Source organism: Rana temporaria, chromosome 8 (genome assembly GCF_905171775.1).
Source record: "Rana temporaria chromosome 8, aRanTem1.1, whole genome shotgun sequence".
Lineage (NCBI taxonomy): Eukaryota > Metazoa > Chordata > Amphibia > Anura > Ranidae > Rana > Rana temporaria.
This window is the reverse complement of record NC_053496.1, coordinates 51,040,159-51,068,058: the sequence shown is the minus strand read 5'-3', so window position 1 is coordinate 51,068,058 and position 27,900 is coordinate 51,040,159. Positions and strand designations below refer to the sequence as shown.

General features: G+C 41.7%; 1 protein-coding gene across 3 annotated transcripts in view; it reads left to right on the top strand.

Moving 5' to 3' along the window:
* The window catches only part of LGI1 (leucine rich glioma inactivated 1), a 75,967-nt gene that overhangs the window by 44,148 nt on the left and 3,919 nt on the right, over window positions 1-27,900 (top strand). For all 3 annotated transcript variants that reach the window (XM_040361763.1, XM_040361764.1, XM_040361765.1), the window contains 3 exons: window positions 11,549-11,620; window positions 18,349-18,518; window positions 24,304-24,468. In XM_040361763.1, the coding sequence (XP_040217697.1) occupies window positions 11,549-11,620; window positions 18,349-18,518; window positions 24,304-24,468 (407 nt within the window). The remainder of the gene's footprint in view (window positions 1-11,548; window positions 11,621-18,348; window positions 18,519-24,303; window positions 24,469-27,900) is intronic.

Here is a 27,900-nt window from a genome sequence, read left to right as displayed (position 1 = left end):
ATCACCCTGTGTGACACAGATTTCCCCCTGCTGATATTTCGCAGATGCCCCCCAACAGGGCTCCTAACAAAATAGTAAAAAAATAATATATATATATATTTTTAAATAATATTACATTTTGTTTTAAAAATAATACAAAAATAAAATAATACGAATAAAAAACTACTGGCACAGTCCACTGCTGCACCGACGCAATCCACTGCCCTATTAACACTGTCCATGTTTTTTACAGTTATTTAGGAGAGTCTCTGTGTGTGTGTGTGTGTGTGTGTGTGTGTGTGTGTATATATATATATATATATATATATATATGTATATATATATATATATATACACCCTGTTTCCCTGAAAATAAGCCCTAGTTAAAGTCCTTGTAAAAACATGTAATCAGTTTTGTAAAATAATTATTTAATGATTTAATGTTCAGTGTCTCCTCGTGTAACTTATTGTAGAAAATACCTTAACAGCGCCGCTGGGCGCTCACGTGACCCATGATTAATACCGTAAATAAAAATATATAATATATATAATAAATGTACTGTAAATAAATAAGACCTCCCCTTAAAATAAGCCCTAGAGTTATTTTTGTAGCCAAAATTAATATAAGATCCTGTCTTATTTTCAGGGAAACACAGTATATTGCACATACATACATTCAGTACACACACACACACACACACACATACATGTGTGTGTTTGAGCTTTGGGGTGCACGCCCTAATGCAAAAGGCTGCACACACCTCTGGTGCTGCTGAGTGGTGATGGGGTTACTTTACAAAGGCAGAACAACTCAATGCTTTCAAACATATTGAAGCCCTGCGGTTTAATCTGTAGTCTATTTGAATGTGACTAATTGGATTTTTGTCATTATATTGTTATAATCTCCAGTGATGAGCAAAAACAAGTGCTTGTTGTTAACTCTGCTGGAACATGAAGAATGTTTTAGAGCCAGAAATGTCAGATTTCAAAGACAAAACAGCTTGTACAATTATTGGCAACATATTTGAGCCCATGTTAGCTCATCTGCATGCCTAATAATGTAGTAAGTGAATTTTTCTGGCGCAAACCACATCTAAGGTTTCTTCAACAAAGTGTACATACTTTTCGAGAGGCGTTCAGCTATGCGTGTGGGTGAAATTATATATAGTCTGTACACAAGGCTGCCTTGTCTTACTTGCCTGTGGAGAGTTAGAAGGGTGCATTTATAACAATAGAACTCTTATCATAGGTTTACAGCCCCCAGAATAATACAGGATGAACACACAAGACTGGACAGCCTCCACTCTCCATAGCCACAATGCTCTGGATCATCTGTGAGGGGCAGCAGAGTACTGAAAATAAAGACTATACCCAGATAGCAAACAATTGTGCTGCAAGTTTGAAAATGACTTGCTAAGCTATTGCTAGACTTGCCAGGCTTCCCAAGTTTTTTGCACAAATGCAGCAAGTCCACATGACTCCATGACCATTGCAAACATTCTTTAAGTCTGCTGCAAATTCTGGTTAGGTTACTCTCTGTAGGGGCAGTGCAAAGCGGTCACTCTCTGTGGGGGCAGTGCAAAGCGGTCACCCTCTGTGGGGGCAGTGCGAAGCGGTCACTCTCTGTGGGGGCAGTGCAAAGCGGTCACCCTCTGTGGGGGCAGTGCGAAGCGGTCACTCTCTGTGGGGGCAGTGCAAAGCGGTCACCCTCTGTGGGGGCAGTGCGAAGCGGTCAATCTCTGTGGGAGCAGTGCAAAGCGGTCAATCTCTGTGGGGGCAGTGCGAAGCGGTCAATCTCTGTGGGGGCAGTGCGAAGCGGTCACTCTCTGCGGGGGCAGTGCGAAGCGGTCACTCTCTGCTGGGGCAGTGCGAAGCGGTCAATCTCTGTGGGGGCAGTGCGAAGCATGTGAAATCGCATCTCAAATCGAAGCAAATCGTACCCAGTGTGAACCTGGGCTTAGACTTGCAGAGCTCTTGCTGTAAACTCGAAACTGCAACTTTGCTCTTGTCAGAGACTTGCTACGCAAATTTGCTACAAACTGGAAAAGCGGCGCTTAGAACTTGTGTTTCAAGTGCTCTGCAAGTGTACAACTTGCCAGTGGAAATGTGCAGCAAGTTAACAAACTTAAAATTCAACACTGCCACAAATGTGTGGCAAGTTATCCTTGCTATCTGGGTTCACACAAGACTGGGGCTGTTCAGTGAGATTCTGGTTCACACACTGATGTTGGCTGGATCAGTAGCAAAGTTGCAGTTGGAGAGTCTACAGCAAGAGTTTTGCAAGTCTATAGCATGAAAATTCAGCCCACAGTGACCCCCTGTGGCAAGAAGTAAGTAAGTAATTTTCAACCTTGCAGCACAATTGCTTGCTATCTGGGAGGGGGCTTTACTACATCACCCTTCATGCACAGTGTACCTGTGCAGAGAGTGGTGCCGACATCAACACAACAGAGCCACTAGAAAGACTTCATTACTTTTGTGATTTATATGCAGGCATTCAAGACCTTTAAATGCATGCATACAGGTAGGATTATATTTATAGTTCGGGTCACATGCTCAGCACAGGCACCATTTTTCTTATGAATGCAAAGTGTTTTCTAGTTGGATTAGATAGAGAGAGGCAGGGTGGTGACGTCACAATCTCTTTCATGTTTTATCATAGAATGCCTTGCATCCACTGAGAAAATGCAGAGTTCCCTGAATTGGGTCTGTGCTGAGCAAGTGAACTCCTGTAGAAGGACAGCTGCTCGGCATAGGACCCAGGAGCCAGGGCCAATCACTGTAGTAGCAGTGCCTGTTACAATAATTACCAGCTTCCACAGAGATTGGTCCGATATGGCACATGTCCAAGCTGGACCAATGTAACTATGCAATACTAACCATACCTTGAATTCAGCTTTAATATTAGAAATATAACTTTTGATATATTCCGAAAACTCTGATCATATAATGTATATACATGTAGACACAAGCACACAGCGATTTTGAACGGTGTGTGTTTGTGTGTGTGTGATATATATACAGTGAGGAAAATAAGTATTTGAACACCCTGCTATTTTGCAAGTTCTCCCACTTGGAAATCATGGAGGGGTCTGAAATTGTCATCGTAGGTGCATGTCCACTGTAAGAGACATAATCAAAAAAAAAAATTCCAGAAATCACAATTTATGATTTTTTAACTATTTATTTGTATGATACAGCTGCAAATAAGTATTTGAACACCTGTCTATCAGCTAGAATTCTGACCCTCAAAGACCTGTTAGTCTGCCTTTAAAATGTCCACCTCCACTCCATTTATTATCCTAAATTAGATGCACCTGTTTGAGGTCATTAGCTGCATAAAGACACCTGTCCACCCCATACAATCAGTAAGAATCCAACTACTAACATGGCCAAGACCAAAGAGCCGTCCAAAGACACTAGAGACAAAATTGTACACCTCCACAAGGCTGGAAAGGGCTACGGGGAAATTGCCAAGCAGCTTGGTGAAAAAAGGTCCACTGTTGGAGCAATCATTAGAAAACGGAAGAAGCTAAACATGACTGTCAATCTCCCTTGGACTGGGGCACCATGCAAAATCTCACCTCGTGGGGTCTCAATGATCCTAAGAAAGGTGAGAAATCAGCCCAGGACTGCACGGGAGGAGCTGGTCAATGATCTGAAAAGAGCTGGGACCACCGTTTCCAAGGTTACTGTTGGTAATACACTAAGACGTCATGGTTTGAAATCATGCATGGCACGGAAGGTTCCCCTGCTTAAACCAGCACATGTCAAGGCCTGTCTTAAGTTTGCCAATGACCATTTGGATGATCCAGAGGAGTCATGGGAGAAAGTCATGTGGTCAGATGAGACCAAAATAGAACTTTTTGGTCATAATTCCACTAACCGTGTTTGGAGGAAGAAGAATGATGAGTACCATCCCAAGAACACCATCCCTACTGTGAAGCATGGGGGTGGTAGCATCATGCTTTGGGGGTGTTTTTCTGCACATGGAACAGGGCGACTGCACTGTATTAAGGAGAGGATGACCGGGGCCATGTATTGCGAGATTTTGGGCAACAACCTCCTTCCCTCAGTTAGAGCTTTGAAGATGGGTCGAGGCTGGGTCTTCCAACATGACAATGACCCGAAGCACACAGCCAGGATAACCAAGGAGTGGCTCTGTAAGAAGCATATCAAGGTTCTGGCGTGGCCTAGCCAGTCTCCAGACCTAAACCCAATAGAAAATCTTTGGAGGGAGCTCAAACTCCGTGTTTCTCAGCGACAGCCCAGAAACCTGACTGATCTAGAGAAGATCTGTGTGGAGGAGTGGGCCAAAATCCCTCCTCCAGTGTGTGCAAACCTGGTGAAAAACTACAAGAAACGTTTGACCTCTGTAATTGCAAACAAAGGCTACTGTACCAAATATTAACATTGATTTTCTCAGGTGTTCAAATACTTATTTGCAGCTGTATCATACAAATAAATAGTTAAAAAAAATCATACATTGTGATTTCTGGATTTTTTTTTTTTGATTATGTCTCTCACAGTGGACATGCACCTACGATAACAATTTCATATCCCTCCATGATTTCCAAGTGGGAGAACTTGCAAAATAGCAGGGTGTTCAAATACTTATTTTCATCACTGTGTATATATATATATATATATATATATATATATATATATAAAATGTGTGTGTATATATATATATATATATATATATATATATATATATATATACAGTGTGTATATGTGTGTAATATATATAAATATTTCAAAATTGGGGTAACTAGCTCGGTAGAAGCATTTTTAGCGAGTTCATGCCAGTCTGAATTTGTGTGTTTTAGGGCCTGTTGGCCCACTTTTATTAAACATAATGAAATTTCAACAGAAACAGTTGCCCACGCAGGGGATTTTCACTATTAAAACAGGTAATGAAAATAGTACCAAGTCACTTGATCCCCTCTAGCAGCACTGCTGCTTAGGGCCCCAAACCTTGGCCTTTGGCTTCTGGTCCCTCAGACCATTCTACTCAGTACATCTATGTTCATTCATTCCCAGCTCTCCTGGTAATCTCAGCCTTTACGGATGCAGTACCCCACTGCATAGGTGCACTCCCTAATTTATTGATAAGTAATCTCCTGACACCCCAGACTCTCTCACTCCTCTGAGACCTCCAGATTTCCTCAGTCCCCCTTGGTCTTACCTAATCATCTTAGTTTTCTCAGCCCTCCAGACTTGCTTAGCTGTCTCTACCCCCCTCAACTCTATGAACACGTAATCTCACCTTACCAGCATGGAGCACTGTCTCTTGAGTGGAGCAGAGATGTCTCTTAACAGGACCATTAAGCTATGCCCAAGCCTACTATTATAACGGCTGTAAACACCTGTATACATTGGAGATGAGACACAAATAAATTTTCACCACATCCCAATTAAAGAAATTTTAAAACACAAAATGAAAAATGAAAGAAAGGGACACCACAAGAAAGTACTGACAAGTGTTTATAAAATCATAAATGTTTTATTTCATAAAAATAGCAAACAAAGCTCATTTGTGTTCCCTCATTATTGAAGCACTTGCCTGCTACCAAAGCTCCACCTCCTCAACATACGTAAATGTTGTAATACTTGTTATATATTTACAAATACAGATTATATAAAGTGAGGTCCGCTACATTATGTTTTACAGTAGACCTCCCCTTTTTGGGTATTGGGAAACCTTTAAATAAATTGGCCTCATAGATCTTGCTAATGGCCAAGAGAATTATTTTAAGGCCTCGTACACACGACCGAACATGTCCGCTGAAACTGGTCTGTCGTGTGTAGGGCCGACCGGACAATTTTCCGGCCGACCGGACAGGTTTCCAGCGGACAACTGTTTCTTAGCATGCTAAGAAACATGTCCGCTGGAACCATGTCCGCCGGACATGTCCGATGGTCAGTATGACTCATCGGACATGTCCGCTGGCCCGAGAACCCGCGCATGACGTTGAAGTGATTCGATTCATGCGTGGAAGCATTGAACTTCCGGGTTCATGCACGTCGCCGCGTCATCGTCGGCGTCACGTCATCGCGTATTCTGTCCGCGGGGATTTTAGTTTGATGATGTGTACAACCATCAGACCAAAATCTCCGAGCGGACATGTCTGATGAAAACGGTCCGCGGACCATTTTCATCGGACAGGTCCGCTCGTCTGTACGCGGCCTCATGCATTGTTATCACCTATGCCCCCCTCAAGAGCAGAGATGCTATGACACGGTTCAATAAAGTATAGGATATCTGGGATAGTTATGAATATAGATCCCCTCCCATGTCTTGATTGAGCTTAAATAATTTTATCTAAGGTTAGCCTCCCACCCTTTCATATTTTCACTTCTGTGTATTTTGACCCTTGGTGTATTTCTTTCGTTTTTTTCCAGTTTCTGTATTTGGTTTGATACCAACTTTTATTACCGATTTGTTCATTCATTGTGTATGTTATTGACTTGTTTGTTGCTCACGAATGAGTTTTCTGGAGTTGTGACTCGTGATCATTAAAACTCTTTTATCATTGTGCCTTTATTATGAATACTTTGTAGTTTTGAAAACTTTTTATAAAAATACAATTATAAAAAAAGGAGTATGAATATGTATTGTGCAGAGGAGTATCCACCAGGCCCTGATGCATTTCGCTAAAAGCTTTTTATGGGGAGCTTGATACACTGGGAAATTATCATAATGTGTAAATAAGTGCCATAGTAATACAAAATGATATCATGTAGAGACACATGCGATAACAATAATAGTGTACTCGCATCCAAAAGTACCAAGTATTGGAAATAATGCTGAGCCCTAATCATCAATATACCTTTTCTTGTTATTAGGTTGGTGGGCATTGGAGGTTCTCTTCTGCCACACACAGTTGGATTTCTTTGCTGCATGCGTGCTCTCTCCTGTTTTTCGCCCTATATATATATAATGTTGTGGCTGTGCACACCTGCACACTCAGCCTGCTGATCTTCTAAAAATCTGGACAATGGGTTGGAGATTTCTCCCCACCCAAAACTCTTTGAAATCTAAAAACTTCAGAACCCAATCCAGGAAATCCAAAACTTGAAGAAAGTTGGAAAACTTATTTCTCTGTTTAAAATAAATATCCCAGAGAACTTCACTTTTCATATGTGTAAACCCCATGTCATACCTACTTTCCCTTTCACAGTTTACAGTATTTCACAAAAGTGAGTACATCCCTCACATTTGTGTAAATATTTTATTAAATCTTTTCATGTGACTGAAGAAATTACACTTTTCTACAATGTAAAGTAGTGAGTGTACAGCTTATAACAGTGTACATTTTCTGTCCCCTCAAAATAACTCAGCAAACAGCCATTAATGTCTAAACCGCTGGCAACAAAAGTGAGTACATCCCTAAGTGAAAATGTCCAAATTGGGCCCAAAGTGTCAATATTTTCTGTGGCCGCCATTATTTTTCAGCACTGCCTTAACCCTCTTGGGCATGGAGTTCACCAGAGCGTCACAGGTTGCCACTGGAGTCTTCTTCCACTCCTCTATGACAACATCACAGAGCTGGTGGATGTTAGAGACCTTGCACTCCTCCACCTTCCATTTGAAGATGCTCAATAGGGTTTAGGTCTTTAGACATGCTTGGCCAGTCCATCTCGGGGGAACTCCATGTCGAAGAGGGTTAAGGCAGTGCTGAAAAATAATGGCGGCCACACAAAATATTGACACTTTGGGCCCAATTTGGACATTTTCTCTTAGGGGTGTACTCACTTTTGTTGCCAGAGGTTTAGACATTAATGGCTGTGTGTGGGGACAGCAAATTTACACTGTTATACAAGCTGTACACTTACTACTTTACATTGTAGCAAAGTGTCATTTCTTCAGTGATGTCCCATGAAAAGATATACCGTATTTTCCGCCGTATAAGACGACTTTCTGGATGCAAAAAAATGCATCCAAAGTCGGGGGTCGTCTTATACGCCGGGGACGGTCTCCGTGCTGCGAGCGTCCATGATTTAAAAGCCGCTCCTTCTTCTCATCGTGTCCTGTGATAGGCGAAACACAAATCTTCCCAGCAGCACCTCTGTTCTGTGTTCCTCCTATCACAGATGCCTTCTCATCCTCGGATGAGAGGACGTCCGTGATACGCTGAGAAGAAGGCGCGGCTTTCAAATCATGGACGCCCGCAGCACGGAGACTGTCACCGGCCTGGAAGTCAAAGCAGCAAAACGTGAGTGATGGCAATGTTGGCACAGTGGGGGGAAAGTGATGGCACAGTGGGGGGAAAGTGATGGCACAGTGGGGGCAAGTGATGGCACAGTGGGGGCAAGTGGTGGCACAGTGGGGGCATGTAATGTAATGGCACAGTGAGGAATGTAATGTAATGGCACAGTGAGATTTTAAAAAAGCCTGTTTCTGTCAGCGGTTCTGGCTACCCCTCAGCTTCCAGAAAGACTAGTAGGAAGGGGGTGGTCTTATATGGCGATTATATCCCAAAACCAAAAATGTTCCTGGAAAATTAGGGGGTCATCTTATACGCCGGCAAATACGGTAATAAAATATTTACAAAAATGTGAGTGGTGTACTTACTTTTGTGAGATACTGTGTGTGTATGTATGTATGTATATATATATATATATATATATATATATATATATATATATATATATATATGAAAACAAAAGACCTATTGGAGGACTATATACAAATAATTAGTGTTTTCATATATCTCAAGACGTTTCTGTGACACTTGTAATAGAGTGTAGTTGTATAGCCAGTAATAAATGCACTCAGTTACAAGTGTCACAAAAATGTCTTGTTATGAATAAATCAATTATTCTTGCGTAGTCCTTTTCCAATAGGTATTTTTATTAGCTTTCGTTTTTTTTTTTTACTTAATTTTTCCTGCCTTTTTATTTTAATTCTCATTAAGATGCAGCCTGTGATTTCACAAGATCATAGGTATAAATCTTCTGTCTTACTTCCTCTAAAAATCATGCCCGCTCCTCATTTACACTATTCACTTCTCAGTCAGAGAAAAGAAATGCAATAGTTTATACACATGCTTTCTTCTGAGAGTTTTGTACGCAGTGAATAGCTACGATGTGTAATGTGTGCTAGGTCGCGCCTTATTAAATGCACATCTTTCAGCGCAGTGTTTTCACAGTTAAAGATGCATTGCATCTACAGAAATCTGCAGTGAGTGTGTGTGCCCCCTCATGTGAAATAACACATGTCTGTGCCATGGATACTTATCATTATAGAAAAGCACAAATTTATTGCCTTAGAAAAGCACTAGTTTTATTAATCAAATTACCTCTTTAAATTTTCAAAGATGCCACTTCTTGTTTCAAAGCAACCACACACACCTCCTAACTTACAGTACCTTGGTGATGTTGTAACGCCACTGTGCAGACACACGCATGCCTGCAAACATATTTAACTATTGGGGAGCTTAAAGGGTCACTAAAGGAAATTTTTTTTTTAGCTGAAATGACTGTTTACAGGGCATAGAGACATAACAGTTAACTTATTCCTTTTAAAAATGATTACAAATTGATAAAAAAACAATCATATAATGTGCCTGCAGTGTAGTTTCGTTTTTGCTGTTGTTTGCTGGTTCTCTGATGTACAGAGAGCCACTAGAGGGCAGTCAGCCAATAGAAAGCAGTGATACTTTGTCTAAAACTCCTCAGCACCAATCCAGTTTCGTTTTACACACAGCTCCTTGATTAGTGACCACCGTGAGAAATCTCCCAGTACTGTGGTTATCAGGAAACAGGCAACCAGGAAGTGTCCAAAACAGAGAGGATTTACAGCAACATCAGAGCAAAAACGAACAATGAGGACATAAAACCAGGACTGCAGCAAGGTAAAGGAAGCTATTTAGCTAAAAAAAAAAATTCCTTTAGTGACCCTTTAATGTCAGGGTGTAAATCATGTGCTTACCACCACCTACTGGTCCAATCAGGTAACTGAGAGAACAGTCACATTACTGCTAACAAAACCAATGATTAATGGAACTTCTGTTCCATCTTGAAATGGAATTAAACCGTTTATTTCAGGGGAATGCCTTATCCGTTATCCTGATCGATACCCAAAAAACTCCTAATGCCGCGTACACACGATCGCGCTTCTGCCTGACCAAATGCACATTGGAGTAAAATAGAACATGTTCCATTTCTAAACTCCGATGGAATTCCTTAGGAAAAAAGTCTGTGGAAAAAATCCATCTGACCTTTTTCATTGGAAAAAACAATCGTGTGTACGCGGCATAAAACGTGTTCTCCATGGACCATCAAAAGTTATCCAGAGTGCACCCTCAAATATTACTTTTTGATTAGCTAGATGCCTTTATTGAGTTTCAGTCCCCCAGCCAGGCCCTGCCCGTAATCCAGTCGTGACTCCCCCCCATCTTCCACAATAACACTCTCCTCTCTTCCCTCTCCCTCCGTTACACCACATCTCCTTCCATTTTGTCCATTGTTTTTCTGTTCTACATATTGTGACCCAAGCTTTGGGCACCTCTCCTTCTTTTCTCTATACTAACTGGGGCTTCTTGCTCTTTTTCAACCCTTGGGCACCTCTCCTTCTCCTATAAAACACACTCAAACAATGATAGAAAATCAGTGCACATCTCCAAGTCCTTTCGCTATGAGTTCTTAAAACCCCCCTTTCTTTATGCAGCCCCAATCCCATCATCTACCATCATATACACATTTATTAGATTCCTGTGATAAACCTGTACAATACAATTGTCTGGCAATCTAATGGACATAACTGTATTGCAATGTCCCTCTTTTTGAAAACCCAATACAAGAAAGAGAGACAAGGCCAATGCACATAACCTGATATTACGTAAGTTTGCTTGTTAGTTTTATCATTAAAGGATTAAGGGGAATTTTTTTTTTTTAGCTAAATAGCTTCCTTTACCTCACTGCAGTACTGGTTTCATGTCCTCATTGCTCGTTTTTGCTTTGATGTTGCTGTAAAACTGCTCTGATCTCCACACTTCCTGCTTGTCTATTTCCTTATAACCATCATACTGGGAGCTTTTCACGGTGGTCTAAGCTGTCATTACTGTGTGTCTAAAACTTAACAGAACCAATCAGATTCATTTTAAAAACAAAACACTGCCCTGGATTTGTTTGTTTTTGTTCTGTTTGTCTCTTTACTTAACAGAAACATGAAACCAGTTTAAAAGTGAAAATGTTTTCCTTTAGTGACCCTTTAAACTAGTTCTTTAAAAAGGAAAACAATCTTGAACCTGTGGCAATTTATCTTTTGTTGAACTGGATAGAAGATCAGAAGAATGTATGATTTACTTATACTGTATATGCTATTTGTTGCCTCTAAATTACTCTTATTATAAGATGTCATTGCAGAAAACAACTGTACAAACAGTACAAATAGTGCACAGCAAAGCTTTTTAAGAGTAGTCATTTTATCAGAGTAACTGATATCTGCTATCAAATTAAATGCATTTGTATACTCATCTCAAATTTTTCCATGACAGTTGTGAGAATGATATTTGGGTTGATGTGACCTTTACATGATATTCTAATTTTGTTTGCTTTGCAGGAGCCTGGCCAATAACAATTTGCAGTCTCTTCCAAAAGATGTCTTCAAAGGCCTGGATTCACTGACCAATGTGTAAGAATGACACGTCTAAAAACATTGTTATGTTTGTTGTGCTAATCTCACATTCTCTTTGAGTATTTTGAATCTCAGTTATGCAGAATAAATTAGTCTAGACCAAGTTGATTGATTCCTAAAGGGAAAACGCACATTTTGTCTTTTGGTCCAGCTTTATGTTTCTGTTTATTTTCTGCAGAAATTACCTCTTGTGTCCCCCCCCCCCCTTTAGAGTGTAAGCTCTAGGAGCAGGACCCTCCTGTACCCTCTGTATTGAACTGTATTGTAATTGTGCTGTCCTCCCTCTACATTGTAAAGCGCTGCATAAACTGTTTGCGCTATATAAATCATGTATAATAATAATAATAATAATAATAATGTACCATTTATAGACACTAAGAAATCTGGTGTGGGTGAATGTGGCAGTATCTGGACAGTTTTCATTATATACAGGCGTGACCTTCCACCAGTGACTGAGACCCAGCTTGGCTTTACAGCACAGTGGTAATGTCACAGACCTATGCATTCTGCATGTAGCCCTATAGTTACTAATAGAGGGCCAGATCCACAACGAGCGGCCGTAACTTAACTTTTCCTATTTAAGTTACCCTGCCGCAAAATCTCTACCTAAGTGCCCGATCCACAAAGCACTTACCTAGAAATTTTCAGCGGTGTAACTTAAATTCGTCCGGCGCAAGGCGGGCCCAATCTAATGGGGCGAGTCCCATTTAAATTAGGCGCGCTCCCGCGCCGGACATACTGCGCATGCTCCCGACGCGATTTTCCCGACGTGCTTTGCGCAAAGTTACGTTACGCCGAGTTTTGTGAATCGCGCCGGGTAAAAAAAGTTGCGTTGGGAAAAAAAAGAGATGCGGCGGAAAAAAATTAAATAAAATAAAAATTTGACAGCGCCGCGGGAAAGAAGGGTCTACTTTTACATGGTGTACTAACTTTACACTTTGTAAAAGTAGCCCTAATTTTGCGTTTGCAAACTAACAACTTACGGAGACTTCACGAAGGGAAACCGCTTTGTGGATCTCCGTAAGTGCTAATTTGCATACCCGACGCGGAATTTCGACGAGAAATGCCCCCAGCGGCGGCCGAGGTACTGTTTTCTAAGATCCGACAGTGTAAAACTATTACACCTGCCGGATCTTAGGAATATCTATGCGTAACTGATTCTGTGAATCAGTCGCATAGATAGAAACAGGGATACGACGGCGTATCAGTAGATACGCCGGCGTATCCCTTTTGTGGATCTGGCCCAGAGTGCATGATACTATACAGTATTTGTGTGTACTTTGCCCTGCAGTGGCATCTCCACACAGATACACTGTAAATTCAGTTGGCTGGATGACAAATCAGGGCTTAGCCTGTCAGAAGAGGTCCAGGGAGATCTCCCTACAGAGGTCTTAGCCTGTCAGAAGAGGTCCAGGGAGATCTCCCTACAGAGGTCCTAGCCTGTCAGAAGAGGTCCAGGGAGATCTCCCTACAGAGGTCCTGGACAACAGTGAAGGTGAACCAGTGTTAAACTCTCTCTGCCCCACTCCACCCAAAAATATCTTTTTGTTTTATATATTCTTTAAAAATGATCTCCGGGAAGATATATAGAGATACCAGGTTAATGCAGGTATGGATTCATAAATAAAAAATACATCATTAAATATATTTACATGCAGCTAGTGTAAGTACCTGAAATTTACATGACACATTTTCTCTTCTAATGCAGAGGAGGATTTAGACTTGGGGAGAGAGAGGGGTATCACTAGAAACCAACCAGTACACTTCTGTTTAAACGTAACATTCTAATAGGACATTTTACTGCTGCTGCTTCACTGTCTAATTACATTTTGGGGGGCAGGAACTGAACAGGCTGTATTGCCTAACTGCAGCAGAAAGTCAGGTCTCAATGTGTCATGGTCACGGGTCAGGCTCGGAGACCAGTAGCTATAGCAGTAGACAGTTTCCCACTGACCAGCTGAATAAGTACACAAGCAGGTCACCCTGGCAGATGACACAGGCTCACCTGAGGTGCGGGGTCTAAACACTAACCGATATTCTCCAGATCTCCTGATGGTGGAGATGGGTTTTGCTGTGTGTTAGTACCAGGTCATGGTCACCAGGAGGTGTGCAAGCCAGGGTCTAGTTCCAGATGTAGCAGGTAGGTATCAAGCTGAAGCGTAGTCAACAAATAAACCAAAGATCAATAACAAGTGGCTGCAGGTTGGGATCAAGTGGAAGCGTAATCAAGGAACAGGCCAATGGTAGGTAACAAGTAGTAGCAGAGATACAAATGGCAGCAGGAGTGACAAAAGTGAGATATTTGGTTGGAGAGAGCACAATAATCCGCAAAGGTAAGGCTTAAATAGGAAGTTTGTGAGAGGAGCAATGGGTTCAAGAGAAACAAGACATGAGGCAATGATGTCTAAGGAATAGGGCAGGGAACTATCCACCATGTAAGGTGGCTCAGCAAGAAGAAATAATGCCAGACTCAGCAGAGTCACACTTGCGTTTCTTTTTTTTTTTTTTATTCAATGTTTCTTTATTAAAGTTTCACGTGGTATTACAAGGTACAGTTAAAACTTGTACGTCGTGCAACGACGTCGGGAAACATGTATTAAGTAAACGAATCGTGTTCATCAACATAAATCATGAAATAACACATGAGATAGGGACGCAGTGGACTTAAAACATATGTTCATTCCACTCCCGTGGAGCGACACCCCTTATGGGATCATTAGTGTCGCGCCAGTGGAGAGGCGATTAATAACAGAGTCCACTACGACACGTAGTCGGCCCCTAGTGGGGGTTTTACACTTGCGTTTCTTGAATGTTTCATGATAGTTTGTGATTTTCATGTGTTCACACGCTACACAAATGTAAATGCAGCCTTAGGCCGCGTACATACAGTGGATCCATCCAATGAGAATGGTCCGACGGACCGTTTTCATCGGTTCACCGCTGAAACAGACCGATGGTCTGATGTGCGTACACACCATCAGTTCAAAACCCGATCGGGTCAGAACGCGGTGATGTAAAACACACGACACACTGAAAAAAATTAAGTTCCATGCTTCCAAGCATGCGTCGACTTGATTCTGAGCATGCGCGGGTTTTGAACCGATGCTTTTGTGTACTAACCATCGGTTTTGACTGATGGTCAGCCATCCATCGGTTCGATTTTAAAGCAAGTTCTATAATTTTTGTCCGAAGGACAACAGACCGATTGGCCGTACACACGGTCGGTTTGGACCGATAAAACTTCAGGCCGTTTTCATCGGTTTGGACCGACCGTGTGTACGCGGCCTCAGTGTTAGTTGCGATATTGATATAAAAACATCTGGGGGGACATTTTTGGTAAAAGGAGATCAGATGGGTTTGGTAAGTTATACCCTTTAAAACACAAAAATAGCGCTCTTTCTGTTGACTTATTAAATATGTGGGAAGACTTGTGGGAAGACTTGTGTCTGTGAGAAAGACGCCGTAAATATATCATTATCCTCCGATATGTTTTGGTGCATTTAGTGTCTGGAAAATCCCATCTTCCTCTGACATTACCAATACTCCCCAGCTGATGCGGAATATTAAATTACACTTTTATATCATCCACAAACAGTTTTCTTTCAGACTTGTTTAACGGAAAACCCTTAATTAATTTTGTGTCTGGAGATTTACTGGAAGAGGAATTCACATGAGAAGCTGTGAGATGGGATAAATATGAGCAGTGAAGGGAAATGGACAGGTTGGTGGTTGGGATCCTGGTTTCTTCCAGTCTCTTGCTTCAATCTCAGTGCACATATAGTTCAATTACACTTGTACACACTATATGTAGGTTGTACAGAAGGTGCTATTTTACAACCGCTTTTAAAGCCAATCAATACATTCTTCCATATTGAAGTAAGCCTATATAAATGATTCCCTTTACCTCAAAAACAACCTGTACCGGGGTAAATCTAAAACCTTTAATTCTAAAAATAATAATACTGACCCATAGGTTTCAATGCTTTTGGAATCACTAACTCAGTTCAAGGGTGCCAAGTAGGAGTTCGGAACTTCTCTTTCTGCATACTAGTAAGTATTGCGATCAGACAGAGCCAGGCAGAAAGCATTTTTAGAAGAAGGTCAGCTAAATCAGCCTACATATTGCTCTCATAACAGGTTTCCTTGAATCTGATCTTGCTATAAGTTATTAAAGCTGATGACCCCCCTCCCCTCCCAAATGGGTTATACAGGCAAAAATAGCAGTCTTTCTCTGGCCATACAAATACCTATGCGATCATTTAATTTAAAAGCTGTTTGATCAATCGTAAATCAATGTCACTAGGGATGCGTGTGCATATATAGTGCAGTCAGTGTAGTGTATATACGGCAGTGCAGAGTATATAGTGCAGTCAGTGTAAATAATAAAGCGCAGAGTATATAGTGCAATCAGTGTAGTGTATATAACGCAGTGCAGAGTATATAGTACAGTATAGTATATAGTGATGTAACCGGGTGACCCCACCCCATTCTGTCATGTTGAGGGCATGACGTCATGTTAAGGGCAAATAAGAAGGGGCGATCGCTCACCCCCCCTTTCCTGGCCTGCCATGCTGCTTGCTCGAATAATGGTCTGGTCTGGTATGGATTTTGGGGTGAACCCCATGCCAATTATTTTTTTCATTTTGGCAGAGTTTTTTTTCTTTTTCTTTCATCTGCATTGCCGGGAACCACAAGCAAGTTTTAATGACCTTTTCCTATAGAAATGTCATTATTGCTGCGGCATGTTCAATATATTGTACAGATGCGCCAGTTTACAGGCAGACTAAGAGGACCCCCCAGGCATGTTATTTAAAGGAATATTTCATTTTTATTTTTTGCACAGGTTAAATATAAATTCACAAAAGATATAAATATCTACCAGGCAGCGCTTATGTATAGATGTGCAAAAAATTTAACATATTAATGATCTAATTAGTTTCTGTCCATAACATGTATTAAACCCATTCAAAAGGATGTGTAAAAGAAAACGAATAGTCCAATTAATCCCAAAGAGGAAAAGATGAAATCCTGTTCAATTTTTTGCACATATATACATAAGCGCTGCTTGGTGGATATTTATATATTTTGTGAATTTATATTTACCCTGTGCAAAAATTATTTCTACGTGAGTTTTTTTGTTTACAAAGAGTCTCCTTGGTATAAGGCAGCAGTTGTAGTCACTAATTGTGACATTTATTCTCAATCTATAGGCTGGTGTTTCATAAGCGCTTGATTGATTTGTTTGAGTTTGGGCGTCGTTTGGCTCATATAAATCACTGCTGCATATATTTCATTTTTATTATTACACTTTGAGCATCAATAAAATCACTGCTGCTTTAAAAATTATAATAACATTTATTTATTTTTTTTGCATTGATACATGTGCCCTAAGGCAGTACCTGTGTCCCCAAACACTTTTAATGACAATAACTTGCATATAAGCCTTTAAAATTAGAACTTTGGATTTTTCATGTTCTTAGACTTTAATAGGGTTCGCATGTTTGCTAGAAATTTTTGCCTGTTCGAGGTGTTCTGGTGCAAACCGAACCGGGGGGCCCATTTCTAAATGTTACTTTCATTATTATTATTATTATTATACATGGCTTATAGAGCACCAACGGTTTATGCGGCCCTTTACAATTTAAAAGGAGGCACTTCAACTCAAGACAAGGGTTAAAATAGCACTAAACTATTATTTTTCATCAACAGACTATAAAATGAATGAACCATTCTGTTAGAAACTCTTATTTTATATATTATTTAGTCAACCAAATCGATCTTTTCTTTGTAGCACTGAGTGAAAAATATGCAACAACTGAGTTTATGATAAATTATTTATTTATGGTTATGCATATGACCAGTGTTAGTATAGCTATGTCTTTTTCTCAGCACTGGGCTAGATTCACATAGATTACGCGGATCTTTAGATCCGCTAATCTATGTGATTTACGATCCGCCGGTGCACTTTTGCGAGGCTAGTGCAGTATTCACAAAGCACTTACCTCGAAACTTGCACCGGCGGATCGCAACTCCCCCGGCGGAATGGAAATTCCGTGGCTAGGGGGAGTGTACAATTTAAATCAGGCGCGTTCACGCGCCGATTTAACTGCGCATGCGCCGCCAGCGAAATTTCCCAGTGCGCATGCTCCAAATGATGTCGCTAGGACGTCATTGTTTTCGGCGGCTACGTAAATTCCGGCCATCCGTATTCCCGATCGACTTACGCAAACAACGTAAAAATTTGAATCTCGGCGTCGTATCTCTTCATGAATCTGGCCCACTGTATCTAAAATTGTTTCCATCACTTATCATGCATGTAGTGACAGTTACTACAAAATAATGTTTCTCTGTTTTCCTAAGCCCTGTGCATGTTGTCTACAAAAAATGTATTGTTGATTATTCAAGGACATATTTTATCTAGGTGCCAGTGATTTCCCTGAACTGCCCTTGTGTTCATTTGGCTCTATATTGTGTTTATTCCAAAAATACAGTCAAGGTTATTTATGAAATGAAAAAAAAATGTATTGTTCATAGCAAAAAAATTTGATGTTTTTTTTTTTTTGTCTAATTTGCAAAAAATTATAATCAGAATGGGACTGGTTGATATGGACTACACTTTCACCCTATTAAATTATGTTTCTACGGAAGTTTTCCAATTTTGACTACATCTGATGCTTTGGTGGCCTCTAATTATCTCCTCCTTTTTGTATTTTCTTTTTTTTTAGAGACCTAAGGGGAAACGCCTTCCATTGTGACTGCAAATTGAAATGGCTGGTAGAATGGCTGGATAAAACCAATGCCACGGTGGAACAAATTTATTGTGAAAGCCCACCCGAATACAAGGGACGGAAGATCAACAGCCTGTCTGCTAAAGACTTTGACTGTATAACCACAGGTACATATATGTTCATTTAACACATAGGCATTTTTAAAATGGTAAAATTAACCCTTGTGTGGATATCCAAAAGCTTTAGGGCCGCCTCTGGGTGCCGCCATCTTGAATTTGATGGTAACAGCCCTAGCAGATTCAGAGCTGTCAGTCATGTGACACTTCATAGACACTATAGTATTCCTCTTTACTCCTGCCCTGGCTGCTTCATAAAAGATTACGTAGAGAGGTGAAGGGAAGTGCAGAAGGAGCTGGGCCAGCACAAAGAGTTATTAGACACTCCCTGACAAGAGAGGGATATGATGTGGAAGGAGAAAGAGGGCTGTGCTAGAGAATTGACCAGTTATTTTGTCTAGACAGTGCACATTGAAAGTCAATAAAAAATATTTATGGAAAATAAAACATTGGATGTAAGCTTTTAAAATACTTGATTTTTGCATTTTTTACCTGCATTTAGTTTAAAGGGCGGTGATACAGTCTCTTTGCCCTCAACGTGTTTTGTAAACCCTAACATTGAACTTCTTCTTTATGTTCCCTTTTGATCTGTTAAATATACATTTTTATAAAGTATCTGTCTGAAAAGTACAAAAAATTACCAGCTGATTGTGTAAATAATCCTAAGCTTTCCTGTGTTGAGAGCTCACTTCCTGTGTTGTCTCAAGGACGAGTAATTGGCACTCCCAGTCATAATCATGAAACTACAGATTGATTAGACTTTATGTTATAGAGAAGGCAGAGTAGGTGGTAGTATGTTGTCAGCCCACAACAAGGAGCACAGATCAACAAGTATTTATTTTTTGTGCTTGTAGGGTCTTTAAAGGGATACAACATGGAGAAGTGCATATGTATTGCAGAGATGTACTGTATGCATTTTGTTTTTTTGCCCTGACAGCAAGTAGCATGATTTTTGTAGTGTCTTACCAAATTGAGCTTAAAAGTATAAGGGCCCCAAGGATAGGTCCATAGGCAACAGTAAGAATATACAAGCAACCACCTAGTGATCATGCCATTGTGAGAATAACAATGCAACAATCTCATTTCTCTCGCTTTTAGAGAATAACCAAACTAAAGCTCAGATATTGATATCTCCAAGTGTTCTTCACAAATACATAGAGTAACACAGAGCAAAAAAACGTTATACTAACTCAAAGGAGAATACTAGAGCACGCCTGTTTGGGTGTCCCCAGAGCAAGCTTGCTTGCTCTGGGGGCACCCGGCAGGAGGGAGGAGACAGAAGCGCCGGCGTGGGACCTGAGATGAGGAGGATCTGGGCTGCTCTGTGCAAAACCACTGCACAGAGCAGGTAAGTATAACATGTTTGTTATTTTAAAGAAAAAACTCAAGGCTTTGCTATCACTTTAATGGGTCTCTGTCACACTTCAGTAAAGTTCATTTTTAAAAAAGTGAACAGTGTGATGTGCCAAAATCGGCCCTCCAGCACTACGGTGATCCCGTCGGACACTGCTTTGTAACTCAGCGGCTGGTGTGAATTAGCCCTTATCCTTCCAACAGTAAGTTCTAGCCTTCCCCTTAATCCCCACAAAGTTAGCCCTTAACATCTAAGCCCTCATTTATGTAGGCCTCCTGCTTTGTTTTTTTTATATGCAGTAGAAATTGATCTGGGTTGTATACAGGGGCGGACTGACCATTGAGTCACTCGGGCACTGCCCAAGGGCCCCATGCCACTAGGGGGCCCCATCCGGGTTGCCAGGCTCAGTAAAACCAGGGACAGTATGTAAAAATCTGTGTTTTTTTTAGATCTGTCCCTGATATGTCCGAAAATGACATGCTTTTAATGTGAATATCCCAAGATTTTAGCTGCCCGCCTCTGCACTACCTCCTGGCGTGGTGGTCATCTGTAAGCCAGAGGGGCCCCATAATCTTCTATTGCCCAGGGGCCCCATGAGTTGTCAGTCCGCCCCTGGTTGTATAATCAAACTTTATACTCCTCTGGTCAAGTTCTCCTGTGTTTAAATTTGCATGCATTGAGAGAGACGCGTTCAGGGTATCAAATCTGAATGTACAGATTTTTTCTAAACACAGCTAAACTACATGCACCGTAACACGTCTATTAAAGGCATAGTGTGCATTATACCATTTATAATCATCACATGCATTTACTGTATATGCATTTAGGAATGAACAATAAATGAATATGAATGCAATCTCATGCCCTTGTGTATGTTACCCCTAAAGTCTAAATCTAATCTAACGCTTTTTTCTGCATACTGACTTTGTCCTTGAGCCTCAGGACCCAATCCACACATGTCCTGTGCCCAAACTTCACAGTGCTGATCACCAGACACACAAGAAAACAGTGTTCCCATAATCAGGTAGTCGATCTACGAGTAAGAATGACACTTTCATAGAGGCACTGAAGTCTCTGACATCTGAACTGTTGGTGGATAATATAACCCAGCACTGGCTACCGAGAGCTGAAAGTAATTTAAAGGTCATCATGTTAATTAGTGGAAGGCCATGATATTTTTGCAAAGTAAATCAGCAAATTCGATATAAAGGTATGCTGTATGTTTGAGAGGATAGTAAAGAAATCTTCCTAAAATATATGATGGAATTTGAGCCTTGGGTGACCCCATTAGCACCCTCCTGCTCAGCATCATTCACTCCTAAAATTGAAGAAGCCAGCCAAAAAAATTGTTGTCCGAACAGTGACTATAGCCAGCTAGCTGGCTGTCATAATACAATAGCCCCTCTCTCTGAGCTGATTAGCATGGATTGGGAAATTAATAGATATACTCTCATGCCTAATACACACAATGAGAAAATCAGACGAAAAATGCAACTTTTGGAGCGATCATCTGAAAAATGTAATCGTTAGTATACAACCTTTTAGAGCCAATCACGACAGTTCATGCGAAATTATCCGAAAGGACAACTACAAATTTTTTTCTGGTACGATAACCAAGCTAACTATTTTCATTTAATCAGTACAGTATTCGTCCATAAAAAAAAATGAGTGATCAAGGCCACGGATGCTCGGAAACAAAGCAATATATTACAATACAATACAATGCATCATCCTGGGAAGTTGTAGTCTGTCTTATGAGAATTTTTGTAACTCATTAATTAGTAACCTATTAATTTTTATATGAGACTAACATGCAATAAAAACAAAATGGAAGCTTTAGAAATCTAAGTTTAATGCCGCGTACACACGATCATTTTTTGGCATTAAAAAAAACGACGTTTTTAACCGGTTAAGCCCCGGACCTTTAGGCAGCTAAATGCCCAAGCCAGGTTTTGCGATTCGGCACTGCGTCGCTTTAACAGACAATTGCGCGGTTGTGCGACGTGGCTCCCAAACAAAATTGGCGTCCTTTTTTCCCCACAAATAGAGCTTTCTTTTGGTGGTATTTGATCACCTCTGCGGTTTTTATTTTTTGCGCTATAAACAAAAATAGAGCGACAATTTTGAAAAAAATGCAATATTTTTAACTTTTTGCTATAATAAATATCCCCCAAAAACATATATAAATTTTTTTTTTCCTCAGTTTAGGCCGATATGTATTCTTCTACCTATGTTTGGTAAAAAAATCGCAATAAGTGTTTATCGATTGGTTTGCGCAAAATGTATAGCGTTTACAAAATAGGGGATAGTTTTATTGCATTTTTATAAAAAAAAATTTTTTTACTACTATTGGCGGCGATCAGCGTTTTTTTTCGTGACTGCGACATTATGGCGGACACTTCGGACAATTTTGACACATTTTTGGGACCATTGTCATTTTCACAGCAAAAAATGCATTTAAAATGCATTGTTTATTGTGAAAATGACAGTTGCAGTTTGGGAGTTAACCCAAGGGGGCGCTGTAGGAGTTATGTTTCACCTAGTGTGTGTTTACAACTGTAGGGGGGTGTGGCTGTAGGACTGACGTCATCGATTGTGTCTCCCTATAAAACCGTCGTCCCGGATCGCTCCCCGAGGTAAGCCGCTCGCCGCACGGGGGGGGGTCCCGATCGGACCCCCGACCCGCTAGAAGGCAGGGACGTATATATACGCCCATCTGCCTGTACGTGCCATTCTGTGGACGTAAATAGGCGTGCGGTGGGCGTTAAGTGGTTAAAAACGTAATTTAAAATGATCATGTATGGGCTTCACATCGTTTTTCGGCTTCTGAAAAACGTAAAAAAAAAAATTCAAACATGCTGCATTTTTTCGGGTAGTAAAAAATGATCGTGTGTGGGCTAAAACGACGTTTTAAACCCGCGCATGCTCAGAAGCAAGTTATGAGACGGGAGCGCTTGTTCAGGTAAAACTACCGTTCATAATGGAGTAAGCACATTCATCTCGCTGTAACAGACAGAAAAGCGCGAATCGTCTTTTACTAACACGGAATCAGCTAAAGCAGCCCAAAGACGAATAGAACTTCCCCTTTAGAGTGCCGTTGTACGTGTTGTACGTCATCGCGTTTTTTTCATAATTTTTTAAAAACGATGGTGTGTGGGCAACGTCGTTTTTAATGATGAAGTTGGAAAAACTTCATTTTTTGGACATGCTGAAAAACAACGTTGTTTTTCATGCCGAAAAATGATCGTGTGTACGCGGCATTAGTGTATGGGAGCTTTAAAGTGGTTGTAAACCCATACAGACCACTTTAACCTACATGTTAGCCTAGATTAAGGCTTACCTGTAGGTGCAACAAATATCTCCTAAACCTACACGGTTTAGGAGATATTTGCAGAAAAGACTGTACCAACGACGCAGGCGCATTGAGTTTGCCGTTAGTAAGGGCGATTGTGCCGTCACTGATGGCTCCCGCACGGGAGTGACGTCATCACGGCTCCGGCCAATCACAGCGCCAGAGCCGCAATACCAGGAAGTAACCAAGGTATCAATGGCAGAGGTGAGGAACGAGAGTCGCTTTGGGGGCTTCGATCTCAGATAAGTAATTCATAATGAGCTAGTATGCTATGCATACTAGCTCATTATGCCTTTCTCTTGCAGGGTTTTTTTTTAAAGAAATGCGCTAGAGGGTTTACTTCCTCTTTAATAAAAGCAGTGTTTACACAGACTGGGCAGTACCACCAATTAAACACTGATTACCTCCTTTCCTCGCCATTGCAATAGCTAACTGTTAGGCCTCGTACAGACGACCGGATCTATCCGCTGGGATTGATCCGCGGATCAGTTCCAGCAGATAGATCCGGTCGTGTGTACGTCCGAGCGGACATTTCCCGGCGGATAAAAATCCAGCCGACGGATTTCCAGCGGATAAAAATTTCTTAGCATGCTAAGAAATCTATCCGCTGGAATCCAGTCCAGCCGACTGATCCGGTCGTCTGTACAGACTCACCGGATCAGTCCGTCCGCTCCCCTCCCTCGCATGCATCGTAATGATTCGACGCATGCGTGGAAGTATTTACCTTCCAGCGTCGCGCACGTCGCCGCGGATGTATTCCGCGCGGATTTCGATCTGATGGTGTGTACAGCCATCAGATCCAAATCCGCCAGAGGTTTTATCCACTGGAAACGGTCCAGCGGATATCCTCTCGTGTGTACGGGGCCTAAATATCTCTTTGAATCACTTCACTCTGCTTGTTTGTGTTCTAGAACGATCAATAACAACACAATTCATAGGCCACTGGTGTCAGGAATTATGATTTGTGAATATATTTTGCATTATGCTCAGAAACATTCCAGATAATAGATCCAGATTTATTCTGATCAAAAGCAAAGACTATATGCAGGCCAGTAAATAAGAGTCATTAAAAGACAGTTATTAATAACATGTTTCCATGTATAGTAATCCATATTTTCCCTTTCTTACAGAGTTTGCAATGTACAAATCTCTGCCATATCAGTCTCTGTCTGTGGACACCTTCACTTATATGAATGATGAGTATGTTGTCATCGCTCAGCCCTTCACTGGGAAATGTGTTTTTTTGGAATGGGACCATGTTGAGATGTCATTCAGAAACTATGACAACATCACTGGTGAGAGCTTTGGGACCCTAGTGATCAGATATACTGCATGTGACTTGTTAAACACAGCTTTGACTAACCATAGTGATTCTCAGTAAGATAAAAGTAGCAGCTTATGCTCCATATGGTGTACAACTGTGATGTATTGCTTTGGGACAATGATATGCAGTCAATTAGACATTGTAATAATAACCTGCAGTTTTAAAGTCTTACCTCTATTTTCTGTTATAGTGGGTATGCAGTGTGTCTAAATATGACTATACAATCTAAAATAACACCATAGTTAGACCCAGTGTACTCAGCACACAGAACTGGTCTGGCATGCCACTTTTCTTCCTTCTCTTCCTGTGCAATATGTGGGGAAACGTGTAATGAAGGGAGTGGCTGCTACACAGCTCTGTAAGCATAGAGCACTGGAGTGGTAGAGCAGGAAGAAGCATTGAGGAGAAAACAGAAAATTGTATACTCACCTTTGCGTAATTTTCCTTTCCTGACGCATCTTCATGGCAGCACACACTGGGTTGTGACTCCGCCCCCACAACCTGACAGGATTGGTTAGCTATAAATTTGAAGGGGAGACGCCCCGCACCATTCTCTGTATATATCATCCAAAAACGGGGTGGGCACTTAAGTGCTGCCATTAAGATGCGTCAGGAAAGGAAAATTACGGAAAGGTGAGTATACAATTTTCAGTTTTCCTGACGCATTCATGGCAGCACACACTGGAAAATAACTCGCCAGTCGGGAGCGTGCAAGAAAATGATATTTTATTCCTTGTAGTGCTGAGGAATTAGTTCTAACAGATCTGTCGAAGTCGGCTGTAGCCAAGTGAGCAGAATCCACTCTCTAGTGGGAAATAAAGGTATGTCTGGAAGACCAAGTTGCTGCTCTGCATATGGTCTCTGGTGAAATCCCGCAATATGCTGCCCATGAGGTAGCCACTGCCCTGGTTGAGTGAGCCCTGATGCCCTCAGGAACCGTAAGTTTCTGAATGGAATAGGCCTCTCTGATAGATCTGACTAGCCAGGAGGCGATGGTACGGGAAGTAGCTGCTTGGCCTCGTCTGCTCCCGTGTGGAATAACCAAGAGGGAATCCCATCTTCCTCAAGTGAGTTGTAGCTGTAAGGTAACTGGAGATGGTTGATTTGACATCCAAGGCATGAGGTTCGCCCCTCTCATTAGTGAAGGACGGAAGGACGATGTCCTGGTTATAATGAAAGGAGGAAGCTACCTTTGGTATAAATCGGTCTGAAGGCTTCAGTACCACTCTGTCAGGGGAAAAAAACGAAATAGGGTTCCGTAGCCATAAGTGCTTGTATTTCTGACACCCTTCTAGCTGATGTAATTGCGATAAGGAAAGCCAGTTTCAGAGTTAGATTCCACAGTGAAACTGAATTAAACAGGAAAAAAAGGTGGATTAGACAAGGCCTCGAGTACTACTGAGAGATCCCATGCCGGAAAAGTTGGTTTCCTAGGAGGTCTGATCTTCATGCAGGCTTTCAGAAATTGAGTGACCAGAGGAAGAGCCCATCTAGTACCCGTCTTGGCAGAAAGGGCGAATACCTGAACCTTCAGGGTACTGGAGCTTGGGCCTTTGTCAAGGCCTGACTGAAGAAATTCTAGAATTTGAGATGGTTCTGGTGAGATAGGGTTCCAACCTATTTGCTGTGTCATTGAAACAAACTTCTCCCAGATTCTTGTGTAGGTGGTATTAGTGGTGCTCTTTCTGGCTTGCATTAGGGTCAATATTACTTCTTGGGAACATCCTTGCTCCCTTAATCTAACCCTCTCAACTTCCATGCTGTCAGATGCAGCTTCTCTGGTGGATAAACTGGAGGTTGAGTACTGAGCTGTAACAGGGTCGTAAACCATGGTCTCCTCGGCCAGAACGGTATTACCGATATTACTGTGGTTGAGGATTTCCGAAGCCGGGACAGGAACCTCACGATTAGGGGAGTTGGATGGAAAATGTACCCCAGCTCGAAAATCCATGGGTGGACTAGGCAGTCTGTTCCCTCGGCTGATGGAAAGGGCACTCTGGACAGGAACCTCTGACATTTGGTGTTTGCCGGCGTGGCCGCTAAGTGGATCTCTGGTACTCCCCAAGTCCTCGTAAGAAGGGAGAATGCGTGGTGGTTCAGAGACCATTCGTTGTTCAAAAGAGTCTCTCGGCTCAGGTAGTTGGCCAACATATTCTGTGCTGCCAGGACATACACAGCCCTCAGGTCTAACAGGTGCACTTGGGCCCATTCCAATATGGGGCAAACTTCCTCCAGGAGCGTGCGACTTCTGGTACCTCCCTGTCTCTGGATATAGGACACCGCTACTTTGTTGTCCATTCGGATAAGGACACTCTTCCCCTCTAGAAGAGGCGCAAAGGCTATTAGAGCCTGAAAGGCTGCCCTGAGTTCTAATACATTTGACACTACGCCCTGAGCTTGGAAGTGCCATTGTCCTTGGGCTGCTTGGTCCAGATAATGTGCTCCCCATCCCTTCTGGCTGGCATCCGATGTTATTACTTCTGGACTTGGGGGAACTATCGGTCTGAACTTCCTGAGGTTGGATGAGTGCATCCACCACCATACTGATTGCTTTACCCAACTGGGGATGTGAATGGTTTGGAGCATTGACATTCCATTCCATTGCCTGAGAAAGGAATTCTGTAAAATTCTCATGTGCCACTGGGACCACTGTACCATGGGTGTGGTCGCAGACATGGATCCCATTACACTGAGGCAGGCCCTGGCCGGTAGGCATCTGGATAATAACAGATTCTGCATCTTCTGGACTAAGGGCTTCAGCTTCTCTAGAGGAAGCTGTACCCGGTTCAGCTTGGTATTCAACTCTGCCTCTAGGAACACCATGACTTGTGTGGGCTGAAGACTGCTCTTTTCCCAGTTGACTAACCACCCAAAGTCTTGAAGGGTCGTGAGTAATATCTTCTGGTGATGGGTCAAGGTTTCCTGATTTTCTGCTAAGAGCAGAATATCATCCAAATAATGATGTACTCGCAACCCCTTCCCCCTGAGGAGTGCGATTAGGGGCAGAAGAACTTTGGTGAATGTCCTGGGTGCTGAGGAGACGCCGAATGGGAGTCACCGGAATTGGAAATGACACTGAATGATTGAGAAGCAAAGAAACTTCTGGAAGGCGGGATGAATCGGGACGTGAAGATAAGCGTCCGATAAATCTACCGATAGCATCCAGTCTCCCAAATTCACTGCCAACAAAATGGACTGAAGGTTTTCCATTTTGAAGGCCTCTATCTTGATCCTCTTGTTGAGCCTTTTTAAGTCCAAGACTGGACGTAGGTTCCCCCGTTTTCTTTCGTACCAAAAATAAGGAGAAATAGAACCCCCTCCCTTTTTGGTGCGATGGTACTTCTACGATTGCTCCCCTTTGTTTTAATTATGTTACATATTGCAGAAGTAACCTTCTCTTGTC